We start from the raw sequence: 17,227 nt of genomic DNA on the forward strand, positions 1-17,227 counted from the left end.
ACACACACACACTGCACCAGCTAGTGAAACATCTAGCAGTCTTCAGTCACAGTGCTTTGTAAAATGTAATGTTGTCAGATTGGATTATCCTAACGTAGATGGATGGGCAGGTTGTATTCACTTTTCCATAGCTGAGCTGTGTGTCCTGGTGTGGTTGTGTTTTCCTCCATTCAGCCATGTAATCCATGAGATAGTCCATGAGCCTGGGGGGGAGGTCGGTAATATCGGGGGGGAGGGGGGTGTGTGTCACAATGTCTCAAGGGGATTTCCTAGAGTTGTAAAATGTGGGCTATCAGTGCAGCAACAGCAGCCTTCTCTGTTATCACTCTCTCTCTCTCACCCCTCCATACCATTCATTTAGCTCAGGGACTAAAATATGTCTGTGGTTTATCTCTTCCTCTGTCCAGGAGTCGTCAGTCTCTGAAGGTCAGAGAGCACAAGGTTCTGGGTCCGTATGTGGACGGTCTGTCACAACTGGCGGTCACCAACTTTGAGGTGAGTATAGCTCCTTTAGAGACAGGGAGATGCCCACCTGGGTAGGAGAGGTGGAGACAGGGAGATGCCCACCTGGGTAGGAGAGGTGGAGACAGGGAGATGTCCACCTGGGTAGGTGAGGTGGAGACAGGGAGATATCCACCTGGGTAGGTGAGGTGGAGACAGGGAGATGTCCACCTGGGTAGGAGAGGTGGAGACAGGGAGATGTCCACCTGGGTAGGTGAGGTGGAGACAGGGAGATGCCCACCTGGGTAGGAGAGGTGGAGACATGGAGATGCCCACCTGGGTAGGTGAGGTGGAGACAGGGAGATGCCCACCTGGGTAGGTGAGGTGGAGACAGGGAGATGTCCACCTGGGTAGGAGAGGTGGAGACAGGGAGATGTCCACCTGGGTAGGAGAGGTGGAGACAGGGAGATGTCCACCTGGGTAGGAGAGGTGGAGACAGGGAGATGCCCACCTGGGTAGGAGAGGTGGAGACAGGGAGATGCCCACCTGGGTAGGAGAGGTGGAGACAGGGAGATGTCCACCTGGGTAGGAGAGGTGGAGACAGGGAGATGCCCACCTGGGTAGGAGAGGTGGAGACAGGGAGATGCCCACCTGGGTAGGAGAGGTGGAGACAGGGAGATATCCACCTGGGTAGGTGAGGTGGAGACAGGGAGATGCCCACCTGTGGAGACAGGGAGATATCCACCTGGGTAGGTGAGTACATACAGCTCCTTTAGAGACGGGGAGATGTCCACCTGGGTAGGAGAGGTGGAGACAGGGAGATGTCCACCTGGGTAGGAGAGGTGGAGACAGGGAGATGTCCACCTGGGTAGGAGAGGTGGAGACAGGGAGATGTCCACCTGGGTAGGAGAGGTGGAGACAGGGAGATGCCCACCTGGGTAGGAGAGGTGGAGACAGGGAGATGCCCACCTGGGTAGGAGAGGTGGAGACAGGGAGATATCCACCTGGGTAGGTGAGGTGGAGACAGGGAGATGCCCACCTGGGTAGGTGAGGTGGAGACATGGAGATGCCCACCTGGGTAGGTGAGGTGGAGACAGGGAGATGCCCACCTGGGTAGGTGAGGTGGAGACAGGGAGATGTCCACCTGGGTAGGAGAGGTGGAGACATGGAGATGCCCACCTGGGTAGGTGAGGTGGAGACAGGGAGATGCCCACCTGGGTAGGTGAGGTGGAGACAGGGAGATGTCCACCTGGGTAGGAGAGGTGGAGACAGGGAGATGTCCACCTGGGTAGGAGAGGTGGAGACAGGGAGATGTCCACCTGGGTAGGAGAGGTGGAGACAGAGAGATGTCCACATGGGTAGGTGAGGTGCTGACAGGCAGAGTACAGCACTTAGATAAGGAAATAAAAGCCTCGCTCTGTGTCTCCAATACAATGAACATATGGTTTTGACAGCTATGCTACCTTCATCACAGTTTCATTTCATCACTCCTTTTACCATCACAGTCTCCAGGATTACCATAGAGAACTGTGTATTACTATAGAGAACTGTGTATTATCATAGAGAACTGTGTATTACCATAGAGAACTGTGTATTACCATAGAGAACTGTGTATTATCATAGAGAACTGTGTATTACCATAGAGAACTGCGTATTACCATAGAGAACTGTGTATTACTATAGAGAACTATGTGTTACCATAGAGAACTATGTGTTACTATAGAGAACGGCTCATTACCATAGAGAACTATGTATTATCATAGAGAACTGTGTATTACCATAGAGAACTGTGTATTACCATAGAGAACTGTGTATTACCATAGATAACTATGTGTTACTATAGAGAACTATGTGTTACCATAGAGAACGGCTCATTACCATAGAGAACTGTGTATTACCATAGAGAACGGCTCATTACCATAGAGAACTGTGTATTACCATAGAGAACTGTGTATTACCATAGAGAACGGTGTATTACCATAGAGAACGGCTCATTACCATAGAGAACTGTGTATTACCATAGAGAACTGTGTATTACCATAGAGAACTGTGTATTACCTTAGAGAACTGTGTATTACCATAGAGAACGGCCCATTACCATAGAGAACGGTGTATTACCATAGAGAATGGTCCATTACCATAGAGAACTGTGTATTACTATAGAGAACTGTGTATTACCATAGAGAACGGTGTATTACCATAGAGAACGGCTCATTACCATAGAGAACTGTGTATTACCATAGAGAACTGTGTATTACCATAGAGAACTGTGTATTATCATAGAGAACTGTGTATTACCATAGAGAACGGTGTATTACCATAGAGAACTGGGTATTACCAGAGAGAACTGTGTATTACCAGAGAGAACTGTGTATTACCATAGAGAACGGCTCATTACCATAGAGAACTGTGTATTACCATAGAGAACTGTGTATTACCATAGAGAACTGTGTATTACCATAGAGAACTGGGTATTACCAGAGAGAACTGTGTATTACCAGAGAGAACTGTGTATTACCATAGAGAACGGCTCATTACCATAGAGAACTGTGTATTACCATAGAGAACTGGGTATTACCAGAGAGAACTGTGTATTACCAGAGAGAACTGTGTATTACCATAGAGAACTGTGTATTACCATAGAGAACTGTGTATTACCATAGAGAACGGCTCATTACCATAGAGAACTGTGTATTACCATAGAGAACGGCTCATTACCATAGAGAACTGTGTATTACCATAGAGAACGGCTCATTACCATAGAGAACGGCCCATTACCATAGAGAACTTTGTATTACTATAGAGAACTGTGTATTACCATAGAGAACTGTGTATTACCATAGAGAACGGCCCATTCATCCATAGTCCCTCCATCCATAGTCCCCTCCATCCATAGTCCCTCCATCCATAGTCCCTCCATCCATAGTCCCTCCATCCATAGTCCCCTCCATCCATAGTCCCCTCCATCCATAGCCCCCTCCATCCATAGTCCCTCCATCCATAGTCCCTCCATCCATAGTCCCTCCATCCATAGTCCCCTCCATCCATAGTCCCTCCATCCATAGTCCCAGTTGAATGATCAGATGATGGCACTGAGCCACACGCTGATAGTCCTGAATGGGTTGTTATAGAGACTGCCTGTTTAAAACTATGCTCTCTGAGAGGTGGACAGTACACAGACATCATTCTCTCTCTCCCTCTCCCCCTCTCTCTCTCTCTCTCTCCCTCTCTCTCTCTCCCCCTCTCTCTCTCCCTCCCCCCCTCTCTCTCCCTCCCCCCCTCTCTCTCTCTCTCTCTCCCTCTCTCTCTCTCCCCCTCTCCCTCTCCCTCCCTCCCTCTCTCTCTCTCTCCCCCTCTCTCTCCCTCCCCCCCTCTCTCCCTCCCCCCCTCTCTCCCCCCCTCTCTCTCCCCCTCTCCCTCTCCCTCCCCCCTCTCTCCCTCCCCTCTCTCCCCCCTCTCTCCCCCCTCTCTCTCTCTCCCTCTCTCTCTCTCTCCCTCCCCTCTCTCTGTCTCTCTCTCCCCCTCTCCCCCCCTCCCCCTCTCTCTCCCTCCCCTCTCCCCCTCTCCCCCTCTCCCCCCCCCCCCCCCCCCCCCCCCTCTCCCCCCTCTCTCTGTAGGACATTGAGGTGTTGATGTCGGAGGGGAATAAGTCGAGGACAGTGGCAGCCACCAATATGAATGAGGAGAGCAGTCGTTCCCACGCCGTTTTCAGCATCATCGTCACACAGACACTCTACGACCTGAAGTCTGGGGTCAGTGTCAGGGCTCACACACACACACACACACACACACACACACACACACACACATACACACACACACACACACACACACACACACACACACACACCACCACCATTTCATCCTTCAGAACTCACACCACCATTTTATTTAAAAGACAAGGATTATCTTAATGACCTGTCGTTAGACAATACACAGTAATGTATTTTAACAACAGACAGTTGTGTGTGTGTGTGTAGAACTCAGGGGAGAAGGTGAGCAAGATGAGCCTGGTGGATCTGGCTGGTAGTGAGCGTGTATCTAAAACTGGAGCTGCAGGGGAGAGGCTGAAGGAGGGCAGCAACATCAACAGGTAAGTCCCCTCCCATTAACATCCAATACCTCTACTGTTTAGATGTCCCCTCTCGTTAACATCTAATACCTCTACTGTTAGATGTCTCTTCCCGTTAACATCCAACACCTCTACTGTTAACATCCAATATCTCTACTGTTAACATCCTATACCTCTACTGTTAACATCCAATACCTCTACTGTTTAGATGTCTCCTCCCGTTAACATCCAATACCTCTGCTGTTTAGATGTCTCCTCCCGTTAACATCCAATACCTCTACTGTTAACATCCAATACCTCTACTGTTAACATCCAATACCTCTACTGTTAACATCCAACACCTCTACTGTTTAGATGTCTCCTCCCGTTAACATCCATTACCTCTACTGTTTAGATGTCTCCTCCCGTTAACATCCAACACCTCTACTGTTTAGATGTCCCCTCCCGTTAACATCCAACACCTCTACTGTTAACATCCAATACCTCTACTGTTTAGAAGTCTCCTCCCGTTAACATCCAATACCTCTACTGTTAACATCCAATACCTCTACTGTTTAGATGTCTCCTCCCGTTAACATCCAATACCTCTACTGTTTAGATGTCTCCTCCCGTTAACATCCAACACCTCTACTGTTAACATCCAATACCTCTACTGTTAACATCCAATACCTCTACTGTTAACATCCAATACCTCTACTGTTTAGATGTCTCCTCCCGTTAACATCCAATACCTCTACTGTTAACATCCAATACCTCTACTGTTTAGATGTCTCCTCCCGTTAACATCCAATACCTCTACTGTTTAGATGTCTCCTCCCGTTAACATCCAATACCTCTACTGTTAACATCCAATACCTCTACTGTTAACATCCAATACCTCTACTGTTAACATCCAATACCTCTACTGTTAACATCCAATACCTCTACTGTTTAGATGTCTCCTCCCGTTAACATCCAATACCTCTACTGTTTAGATGTCCCCTCCCGTTAACATCCAATACCTCTACTGTTAACATCCAATACCTCTACTGTTAACATCCAATACCTCTACTGTTAACATCCAATACCTCTACTGTTAACATCCAAACACCTCTACTGTTTAGATGTCTCCTCCCGTTAACATCCAATACCTCTACTGTTTAGATGTCTCCTCCCGTTAACATCCAATATCTCTACTGTTTAGATGTCTCCTCTCGTTAACATCCAACACCTCTACTGTTTAGATGTCTCCTCCCGTTAACATCCAACACCTCTACTGTTTAGATGTCTCCTCCCGTTAACATCCAATACCTCTACTGTTTAGATGTCTCCTCCCGTTAACATCCAATACCTCTACTGTTTAGATGTCCCCTCCTGTTAACATCCAATACCTCTACTGTTAACATCCAATACCTCTACTGTTTAGATGTCTCCTCCCGTTAACATCCAATACCTCTACTGTTTAGATGTCTCCTCCCGTTAACATCCAACACCTCTACTGTTTAGATGTCCCCTCCCGTTAACATCCAACACCTCTACTGTTAACATCCAATACCTCTACTGTTTAGATGTCTCCTCCCGTTAACATCCAATACCTCTACTGTTAACATCCAATACCTCTACTGTTTAGATGTCTCCTCCCGTTAACATCCAATACCTCTACTGTTAACATCCAATACTTCTACTGTTTAGATGTCTCCTCCCGTTAACATCCAATACCTCTACTGTTAACATCCAATACCTCTACTGTTTAGATGTCCCCTCCCGTTAACATCCAATACCTCTACTGTTAACATCCAAACACCTCTACTGTTTAGATGTCTCCTCCCGTTAACATCCAATACCTCTACTGTTTAGATGTCTCCTCCCGTTAACATCCAATATCTCTACTGTTTAGATGTCTCCTCTCGTTAACATCCAACACCTCTACTGTTTAGATGTCTCCTCCCGTTAACATCCAACACCTCTACTGTTTAGATGTCTCCTCCCGTTAACATCCAATACCTCTACTGTTTAGATGTCTCCTCCCGTTAACATCCAATACCTCTACTGTTAACATCCAATACCTCTACTGTTAACATCCAACACCTCTACTGTTTAGATGTCCCCTCCCGTTAACATCCAATACCTCTACTGTTTAGATGTCTCCTCCCGTTAACATCCAATACCTCTACTGTTAACATCCAATACCTCTACTGTTAACATCCAACACCTCTACTGTTTAGATGTCCCCTCCCGTTAACATCCAATACCTCTACTGTTAACATCCAATACCTCTACTGTTAACATCTAATACCTCTACTGTTAACATCCAATACCTCTACTGTTTAGATGTCTCCTCCCGTTAACATCCAATACCTCTACTGTTAACATCTAATACCTCTACTGTTAACATCCAACACCTATACTGTTTAGATGTCTCCTCCCGTTAACATCCAATACCTCTACTGTTTAGATGTCTCCTCCCGTTAACATCCAATACCTCTACTGTTAACATCCAATACCTCTACTGTTAACATCCAACACCTCTACTGTTTAGATGTCCCCTGCCGTTAACATCCAATACCTCTACTGTTAACATCCAATACCTCTACTGTTTAGATGTCTCCTCCCGTTAACATCCAATACCTCTACTGTTTAGATGTCTCCTCCCGTTAACATCCAACACCTCTACTGTTAACATCCAATACCTCTACTGTTAACATCCAATACCTCTACTGTTAACATCCAATACCTCTACTGTTTAGATGTCTCCTCCCGTTAACATCCAATACCTCTACTGTTAACATCCAATACCTCTACTGTTAACATCCAATACCTCTACTGTTAACATCCAATACCTCTACTGTTTAGATGTCTGCTCCCGTTAACATCCAATACCTCTACTGTTTAGATGTCCCCTCCCGTTAACATCCAATACCTCTACTGTTAACATCCAATACCTCTACTGTTAACATCCAATACCTCTACTGTTAACATCCAATACCTCTACTGTTAACATCCAAACACCTCTACTGTTTAGATGTCTCCTCCCGTTAACATCCAATACCTCTACTGTTTAGATGTCTCCTCCCGTTAACATCCAATATCTCTACTGTTTAGATGTCTCCTCTCGTTAACATCCAACACCTCTACTGTTTAGATGTCTCCTCCCGTTAACATCCAACACCTCTACTGTTTAGATGTCTCCTCCCGTTAACATCCAATACCTCTACTGTTTAGATGTCTCCTCCCGTTAACATCCAATACCTCTACTGTTTAGATGTCCCCTCCTGTTAACATCCAATACCTCTACTGTTAACATCCAATACCTCTACTGTTTAGATGTCTCCTCCCGTTAACATCCAACACCTCTACTGTTTAGATGTCCCCTCCCGTTAACATCCAACACCTCTACTGTTAACATCCAATACCTCTACTGTTTAGATGTCTCCTCCCGTTAACATCCAATACCTCTACTGTTAACATCCAATACCTCTACTGTTTAGATGTCTCCTCCCGTTAACATCCAATACCTCTACTGTTAACATCCAATACTTCTACTGTTTAGATGTCTCCTCCCGTTAACATCCAATACCTCTACTGTTAACATCCAATACCTCTACTGTTTAGATGTCCCCTCCCGTTAACATCCAATACCTCTACTGTTAACATCCAAACACCTCTACTGTTTAGATGTCTCCTCCCGTTAACATCCAATACCTCTACTGTTTAGATGTCTCCTCCCGTTAACATCCAATATCTCTACTGTTTAGATGTCTCCTCTCGTTAACATCCAACACCTCTACTGTTTAGATGTCTCCTCCCGTTAACATCCAACACCTCTACTGTTTAGATGTCTCCTCCCGTTAACATCCAATACCTCTACTGTTTAGATGTCTCCTCCCGTTAACATCCAATACCTCTACTGTTAACATCCAATACCTCTACTGTTAACATCCAACACCTCTACTGTTTAGATGTCCCCTCCCGTTAACATCCAATACCTCTACTGTTTAGATGTCTCCTCCCGTTAACATCCAATACCTCTACTGTTAACATCCAATACCTCTACTGTTAACATCCAACACCTCTACTGTTTAGATGTCCCCTCCTGTTAACATCCAATACCTCTACTGTTAACATCCAATACCTCTACTGTTAACATCTAATACCTCTACTGTTAACATCCAATACCTCTACTGTTTAGATGTCTCCTCCCGTTAACATCCAATACCTCTACTGTTAACATCTAATACCTCTACTGTTAACATCCAACACCTATACTGTTTAGATGTCTCCTCCCGTTAACATCCAATACCTCTACTGTTTAGATGTCTCCTCCCGTTAACATCCAATACCTCTACTGTTAACATCCAATACCTCTACTGTTAACATCCAACACCTCTACTGTTTAGATGTCCCCTGCCGTTAACATCCAATACCTCTACTGTTAACATCCAATACCTCTACTGTTTAGATGTCTCCTCCCGTTAACATCCAATACCTCTACTGTTTAGATGTCTCCTCCCGTTAACATCCAACACCTTTACTGTTAACATCCAATACCTCTACTGTTTAGATCTCTCCTCCCGTTAACATCCAATACCTCTACTGTTAACATCCAATACCTCTACTGTTTAGATGTCTCCTCCCGTTAACATCCAATACCTCTACTGTTTAGATGTCTCCTCCCGTTAACATCCAACACCTCTACTGTTAACATCCAATACCTCTACTGTTTAGATGTCTTCTCCCATTAACATCCAATACCTCTACTGTTTAGATGTCTCCTCCGTTAACATCCAATACCTCTACTGTTAACATCCAATACCTCTACTGTTAACATCCAATACCTCTACTGTTAACATCCAATACCTCTACTGTTAACATCCAATACCTCTACTGTTTAGATGTCTCCTCCCGTTAACATCCAATACCTCTACTGTTTAGATGTCTCCTCCCGTTAACATCCAACACCTCTACTGTTTAGATGTCCCCTCCCGTTAACATCCAATACCTCTACTGTTAACATCCAATACCTCTACTGTTTAGATGTCTCCTCCCGTTAACATCCAATACCTCTACTGTTAACATCCAATACCTCTACTGTTAACATCTAATACCTCTACTGTTAACATCCAATACCTCTACTGTTTAGATGTCTCCTCCCGTTAACATCCAATACCTCTACTGTTAACATCCAACACCTCTACTGTTTAGATGTCTCCTCCCGTTAACATCCAATACCTCTACTGTTTAGATGTCTCCTCCCGTTAACATCCAATACCTCTACTGTTAACATCCAATACCTCTACTGTTAACATCCAACACCTCTACTGTTTAGATGTCCCCTCCCGTTAACATCCAATACCTCTACTGTTAACATCCAATACCTCTACTGTTTAGATGTCTCCTCCCGTTAACATCCAATACCTCTACTGTTTAGATGTCTCCTCCCGTTAACATCCAACACCTCTACTGTTAACATCCAATATCTCTACTGTTTAGATGTCTTCTCCCATTAACATCCAATACCTCTACTGTTTAGATGTCTCCTCCGTTAACATCCAATACCTCTACTGTTAACATCCAATACCTCTACTGTTAACATCCAATACCTCTACTGTTTAGATGTCTCCTCCCGTTAACATCCAATACCTCTACTGTTAACATCCAATACCTCTACTGTTTAGATGTCTCCTCCCGTTAACATCCAATACCTCTACTGTTTAGATGTCTCCTCCCGTTAACATCCAATACCTCTACTGTTAACATCCAATACCTCTACTGTTAACATCCAATACCTCTACTGTTAACATCCAATACCTCTACTGTTTAGATGTCTCCTCCCGTTAACATCCAATACCTCTACTGTTTAGATGTCCCCTCCCGTTAACATCCAATACCTCTACTGTTAACATCCAAACACCTCTACTGTTTAGATGTCTCCTCCCGTTAACATCCAATATCTCTACTGTTTAGATGTCTCCTCTCGTTAACATCCAACACCTCTACTGTTTAGATGTCTCCTCCCGTTAACATCCAATACCTCTACTGTTTAGATGTCTCCTCCCGTTAACATCCAATACCTCTACTGTTAACATCCAATACCTCTACTGTTTAGATGTCTCCTCCCGTTAACATCCAATACCTCTACTGTTTAGATGTCCCCTCCTGTTAACATCCAATACCTCTACTGTTAACATCCAATACCTCTACTGTTTAGATGTCTCCTCCCGTTAACATCCAATACCTCTACTGTTGAGATGTCTCCTCCCGTTAACATCCAACACCTCTACTGTTTAGATGTCCCCTCCCGTTAACATCCAACACCTCTACTGTTAACATCCAATACCTCTACTGTTTAGATGTCTCCTCCCGTTAACATCCAATACCTCTACTGTTAACATCCAATACCTCTACTGTTTAGATGTCCCCTCCCGTTAACATCCAATACCTCTACTGTTAACATCCAAACACCTCTACTGTTTAGATGTCTCCTCCCGTTAACATCCAATACCTCTACTGTTTAGATGTCTCTTCCCGTTAACATCCAATACCTCTACTGTTAACATCCAATACCTCTACTGTTAACATCCAACACCTCTACTGTTTAGATGTCCCCTCCCGTTAACATCCAATACCTCTACTGTTAACATCCAATACCTCTACTGTTTAGATGTCTCCTCCCGTTAACATCCAATACCTCTACTGTTTAGATGTCTCCTCCCGTTAACATCCAACACCTCTACTGGTAACATCCAATATCTCTACTGTTTAGATGTCTTCTCCCATTAACATCCAATACCTCTACTGTTTAGATGTCTCCTCCGTTAACATCCAATACCTCTACTGTTAACATCCAATACCTCTACTGTTAACATCCAATACCTCTACTGTTAACATCCAATACCTCTACTGTTAACATCCAATACCTCTACTGTTAACATCCAATACCTCTACTGTTTAGATGTCTCCTCCCGTTAACATCCAATACCTCTACTGTTTAGATGTCTCCTCCCGTTAACATCCAACACCTCTACTGTTTAGATATCCCCTCCCGTTAACATCCAATACCTCTACTGTTAACATCCAATACCTCTACTGTTTAGATGTCTCCTCCCGTTAACATCCAATACCTCTACTGTTAACATCCAATACCTCTACTGTTAACATCCAATACCTCTACTGTTAACATCCAATACCTCTACTGTTTAGATGTCTCCTCCCGTTAACATCCAATACCTCTACTGTTAACATCCAACACCTCTACTGTTTAGATGTCTCCTCCCGTTAACATCCAATACCTCTACTGTTTAGATGTCTCCTCCCGTTAACATCCAATACCTCTACTGTTAACATCCAATACCTCTACTGTTAACATCCAACACCTCTACTGTTTAGATGTCCCCTCCCGTTAACATCCAATACCTCTACTGTTAACATCCAATACCTCTACTGTTTAGATGTCTCCTCCCGTTAACATCCAATACCTCTACTGTTTAGATTTCTCCTCCCGTTAACATCCAACACCTCTACTGTTAACATCCAATACCTCTACTGTTTAGATCTCTCCTCCCGTTAACATCCAATACCTCTACTGTTAACATCCAATACCTCTACTGTTTAGATGTCTCCTCCCGTTAACATCCAATACCTCTACTGTTTAGATGTCTCCTCCCGTTAACATCCAACACCTCTACTGTTAACATCCAATATCTCTACTGTTTAGATGTCTTCTCCCATTAACATCCAATACCTCTACTGTTTAGATGTCTCCTCCGTTAACATCCAATACCTCTACTGTTAACATCCAATACCTCTACTGTTAACATCCAATACCTCTACTGTTAACGTCCAATACCTCTACTGTTAACATCCAATACCTCTACTGTTAACATCCAATACCTCTACTGTTTAGATGTCTCCTCCCGTTAACATCCAATACCTCTACTGTTTAGATGTCTCCTCCCGTTAACATCCAACACCTCTACTGTTTAGATGTCCCCTCCCGTTAACATCCAATACCTCTACTGTTTAGATGTCCCCTCCCGTTAACATCCAATACCTCTACTGTTTAGATGTCTCCTCCCGTTAACATCCAACACCTCTACTGTTAACATCCAATACCTCTACTGTTTAGATGTCCCCTCCCGTTAACATCCAATACCTCTACTGTTTAGATGTCTCCTCCGTTAACATCCAATACCTCTACTGTTAACATCCAATACCTCTACTGTTAACATCCAATACCTCTACTGTTAACGTCCAATACCTCTACTGTTAACATCCAATACCTCTACTGTTAACATCCAATACCTCTACTGTTTAGATGTCTCCTCCCGTTAACATCCAATACCTCTACTGTTTAGATGTCTCCTCCCGTTAACATCCAACACCTCTACTGTTTAGATGTCTCCTCCCGTTAACATCCAATACCTCTACTGTTAACATCCAATACCTCTACTGTTTAGATGTCTCCTCCCGTTAACATCCAATACCTCTACTGTTTAGATGTCTCCTCCCGTTAACATCCAACACCTCTACTGTTTAGATGTCTCCTCCCGTTAACATCCAATACCTCTACTGTTAACATCCAATACCTCTACTGTTTAGATGTCTCCTCCCGTTAACATCCAATACCTCTACTGTTAACATCCAATACCTCTACTGTTTAGATGTTATGTTCAGTAAATGTAATGGATCATATGATGATAGTCACTGTAATACAGGAAGTAAACTTCTGCTGGTTTAGACATGTTTTATTGGTTGATGACACTCTGATGCAAGACATGCATGTAAGGATATATCATGGAGGAATGTTGAGTGTCTTTCTCCCTGTTCTCCCTGTGTGTGTGTGTGTGTGTGTGTGTGTGTGTGTGTGTGTGTGTGTGTGTGTGTGTGTGTGTGTGTGTGTGTGTGTGTGTGTGTGTGTGTGTGTGTGTGTGTGTGTGTGCAGGTCTCTTACCACACTGGGCTGTGTGATCTCTGCGCTGGCGGACCAGTCTGCAGGGAAGGGAGGGAAGAATAAGTTTGTTCCTTACAGAGACTCTGTCCTCACCTGGCTTCTCAAGGTCTGTACTAACACACCTCCTATCACTCTGGTCCTCGCTGTACTGTCTATTGACAAGGGTACTAACACACCTCCTGTCACTCTGGTCCTAGCTGTACTGTCTATTGATCAGGGTACTAACACACCTCCTGTCACTCTGGTCCTAGCTGTACTGTCTATTGATCAGGGTACTAACACACCTCCTATCACTCTGGTCCTAGCTGTACTGTCTATTGATCAGGGTACTAACACACCTCCTGTCACTCTGGTCCTCGCTGTACTGTCTATTGATCAGGGTACTAACCTCCTATCACTCTGATCCTCGCTGTACTGTCTATTGATCAGGGTACTACTAACACACCTCCTATCACTCTGGTCCTCGCTGTACTGTCTATTGATCAGGGTACTAACACACCTCCTATCACTCTGGTTCTAGCTGTACTGTCTATTGATCAGGGTACTAACACACCTCCTATCACTCTGGTCCTAGCTGTACTGTCTATTGATCAGGGTACTAACACACCTCCTATCACTCTGGTCCTCACCTGGCTTCTCAAGGTCTGTACTAACACCCCTCCTATCACTCTGGTCCTCGCTGTACTGTCTATTGACAAGGGTAGTAACACAACTTCTATCACTCTGGTCCTAGCTGTACTGTCTATTGACAAGGGTAGTAACACACCTCCTGTCACTCTGGTCCTAGCTGTACTGTCTATTGACAAGGGTAGTAACACACCTCCTGTCACTCTGGTCCTAGCTGTACTGTCTATTGACAAGGGTAGTAACACACCTCCTGTCACTCTGGTCCTAGCTGTACTGTCTATTGATCAGGGTACTAACACTCCTCCTATCACTCTGGTCCTCGCTGTACTGTCTATTGATCAGGGTACTAACACACCTCCTATCACTCTGGTCCTCGCTGTACTGTCTATTGATCAGGGTACTAACCTCCTATCACTCTGGTCCTAGCTGTACTGTCTATTGATCAGGGTACTAACACACCCCTCCTGTCACTCTGGTCCTAGCTGTACTGTCTATTGATCAGGGTACTAACACACCTCCTGTCACTCTGGTCCTAGCTGTACTGTCTATTGATAAGGGTACTAACACACCTCCTGTCACTCTGGTCCTAGCTGTACTGTCTATTGATCAGGGTACTAACCTCCTATCACTCTGGTCCTCGCTGTACTGTTTATTGATCAGGGTACTAACCTCCTGTCACTCTGGTCCTCGCTGTACTGTCTATTGACAAGGGTAGTAACACACCTTCTATCACTCTGGTCCTCGCTGTACTGTCTATTGATCAGGGTACTAACACTCCTCCTATCACTCTGGTCCTAGCTGTACTGTCTATTGACAAGGGTAGTAACACACCTTCTATCACTCTGGTCCTAGCTGTACTGTCTATTGATCAGGGTACTAACCTCCTGTCACTCTGGTCCTAGCTGTACTGTCTATTGATCAGGGTACTAACACACCTCCTGTCACTCTGGTCCTCGCTGTACTGTCTATTGATTATTGGCCTGTTGATTATTGGTCGGTGTGTATGTAGTAATGTAAGGAATATCAATAACAGTTCTTTCATATTCTCTTTCCACTGCTGTTACAGAAACAACTGCTGTACTAGCTCGTACCGTTCACATTCACCAACACTGAAGTCTACATTATAACTGTCTATCAATTCAACTGTTTGTTCCTATCCCTCCCTCGGTGTTGCCAGGACAACCTGGGTGGCAACAGTAAGACGTGTATGATCGCCACGGTGAGCCCAGCAGCTGATAACTACGAGGAGACGTTGTCCACGCTGCGTTACGCAGACCGCGCCAAGAGGATCGTCAACCACGCCGTCGTCAATGAAGACCCCAACGCACGCATCATCAGAGAGCTCCGGGAGGAAGTGGAGAAACTCAGAGTACAGCTCTCTCAGGCTGAGGTAGGAGACACACACAGAGGCACACACACACACACCACACACACACACACACGTCCTGGCTGGTCCGTCCTAACTGGTCCTTTTTGACTGTTCCGTCCTGACTGGTCCGTCCTGGCTGGTCCGTCCTGGCTAGTACGTCCTGACTGGTCCGTTTTGACTGTTCCGTCCTGGCTGGTCCGTCCTGGCTGGTCCGTTTTGACTGTTCCGTCCTGGCTGGTCTGTCCTGGCTGGTCCGTCCTGGCTGGTCCGTTTTGTCTGGTCCGTCCTGGCTGGTCCGTTCTGACTGGTCCGTCCTGGCTGGTCCGTTTTGTCTGGTCTGTTTTGTCTGGTCCGTCCTGACTGGTCCGTCCTGACTGGTCCGTCCTGACTGGTCCGTCCTAACTGGTCCGTCCTGACTGGTCCGTCCTGACTAGTCCGTCCTGACTGGTCCGTCCTGGCTGGTCCGTCCTGGCTAGTACGTCCTGACTGGTCCGTTTTGACTGTTCCGTCCTGGCTGGTCCGTCCTGGCTGGTCCGTCCTGGCTGGTCCGTTTTGTCTGGTCCGTCCTGGCTGGTCCGTTCTGACTGGTCCGTCCTGGCTGGTCCGTTTTGTCTGGTCTGTTTTGTCTGGTCCGTCCTGGCTGGTCCGTCCTGACTGGTCCGTCCTGACTGATCCGTCCGGGCTGGTCCGTCCTGACTGGTCCGTCCTAACTGGTCCGTCCTGGCTGGTCCGTCCTGACTGGTCCGTCCTGACTGGTCCGTTTTGACTGTTCCGTCCTGGCTGGTCCGTCCTGGCTGGTCCGTCCTGGCTGGTCCGTCCTGGCTGGTCCGTCCGGGCTGGTCCGTCCGTGCTGGTCCGTCCTGACTGGTCCGTCCTGGTTGGTCCGTCCTGGTCCGTTTTGTCTGGTCTGTCCTGACTGGTCCGTTTTGTCTGGTCCGTCCTGACTGGTCCGTCCTGGCTGGTCCGTCCGGGCTGGTCTGTCCTGGCTGGTCCGTCCTGACTGGTCCGTCCTGGCTGGTCCGTTTTGTCTGGTCTGTCCTGACTGGTCCGTTTTGTCTGGTCCGTCCTGACTGGTCCGTCCTGACTGGTCCGTCCTGGCTGGTCCGTCCGGGCTGGTCCGTCCGGGCTGGTCTGTCCTGGCTGGTCCGTCCGGGCTGGTCCGTCCGTGCTGGTCCGTTCTGACTGGTCCGTTTGTCTGGTCCGTCCTGGCTGGTCCGTCCTGGTTGGTCCGTCCTGGTTGGTCCGTCCTGGTTGGTCCGTCCTGACTGGTCCGTCCTGGCTGGTCCGTCCTGGCTGGTCCGTCCTGACTCGTCCGTCCTGACTGGTCCGTCCTGGCTGGTCCGTCCTGTCTGGTTCGTCCGGGCTGGTCCGTCCTGACTGGTCCGTCCTGACTGGTCCGTCCGGGCTGGTCCGTTTTGACTGTTCCGTCCTGGCTGGTCCGTCCTGGCTGGTCCTTTTTGTCTGGTCCGTCCTGGCTGGTCCGTCCTGGCTGGTCCGTCCTGACTGGTCCGTCCTGGCTGGTCCGTTTTGACTGTTCCGTCCTGGCTAGTCCGTCCTGTCTGGTCCTTCCTGGCTTGTCCGTTTTGTCTGGTCCGTCCTGACTGGTCCGTTTTGTCTGGTCCGTCCTGGCTGGTCCGTCCTGGCTGGTCCGTCCTGGCTGGTCCGTCCTGTCTGGTCCGTCCTGACTGGTCCGTCCTGGCTGGTCCGTTTTGACTGTTCCGTCCTGGCTGGTCCGTCCTGGCTAGTCCGTCCTGGCTGGTCCGATCTGACTGGTCCGTCCTGACTGGTC

The 17,227-nt window shown here is 46.6% G+C and overlaps 1 protein-coding gene across 1 annotated transcript in view; it reads left to right on the forward strand.

Annotated features, from left to right (window-relative positions):
* The window catches only part of LOC139387027 (kinesin-like protein KIF13A), a 168,782-nt gene that overhangs the window by 85,639 nt on the left and 65,916 nt on the right, over positions 1 to 17,227 (forward strand). The window contains exons 7-11 of the mRNA XM_071132994.1: positions 408 to 495; positions 4,059 to 4,193; positions 4,422 to 4,534; positions 13,434 to 13,548; positions 15,247 to 15,459. Of these exons, the coding sequence (XP_070989095.1) occupies positions 408 to 495; positions 4,059 to 4,193; positions 4,422 to 4,534; positions 13,434 to 13,548; positions 15,247 to 15,459 (664 nt within the window). The remainder of the gene's footprint in view (positions 1 to 407; positions 496 to 4,058; positions 4,194 to 4,421; positions 4,535 to 13,433; positions 13,549 to 15,246; positions 15,460 to 17,227) is intronic.

Source organism: Oncorhynchus clarkii, chromosome 3 (assembly GCF_045791955.1).
Source record: "Oncorhynchus clarkii lewisi isolate Uvic-CL-2024 chromosome 3, UVic_Ocla_1.0, whole genome shotgun sequence".
Taxonomy (NCBI): domain Eukaryota; kingdom Metazoa; phylum Chordata; class Actinopteri; order Salmoniformes; family Salmonidae; genus Oncorhynchus; species Oncorhynchus clarkii.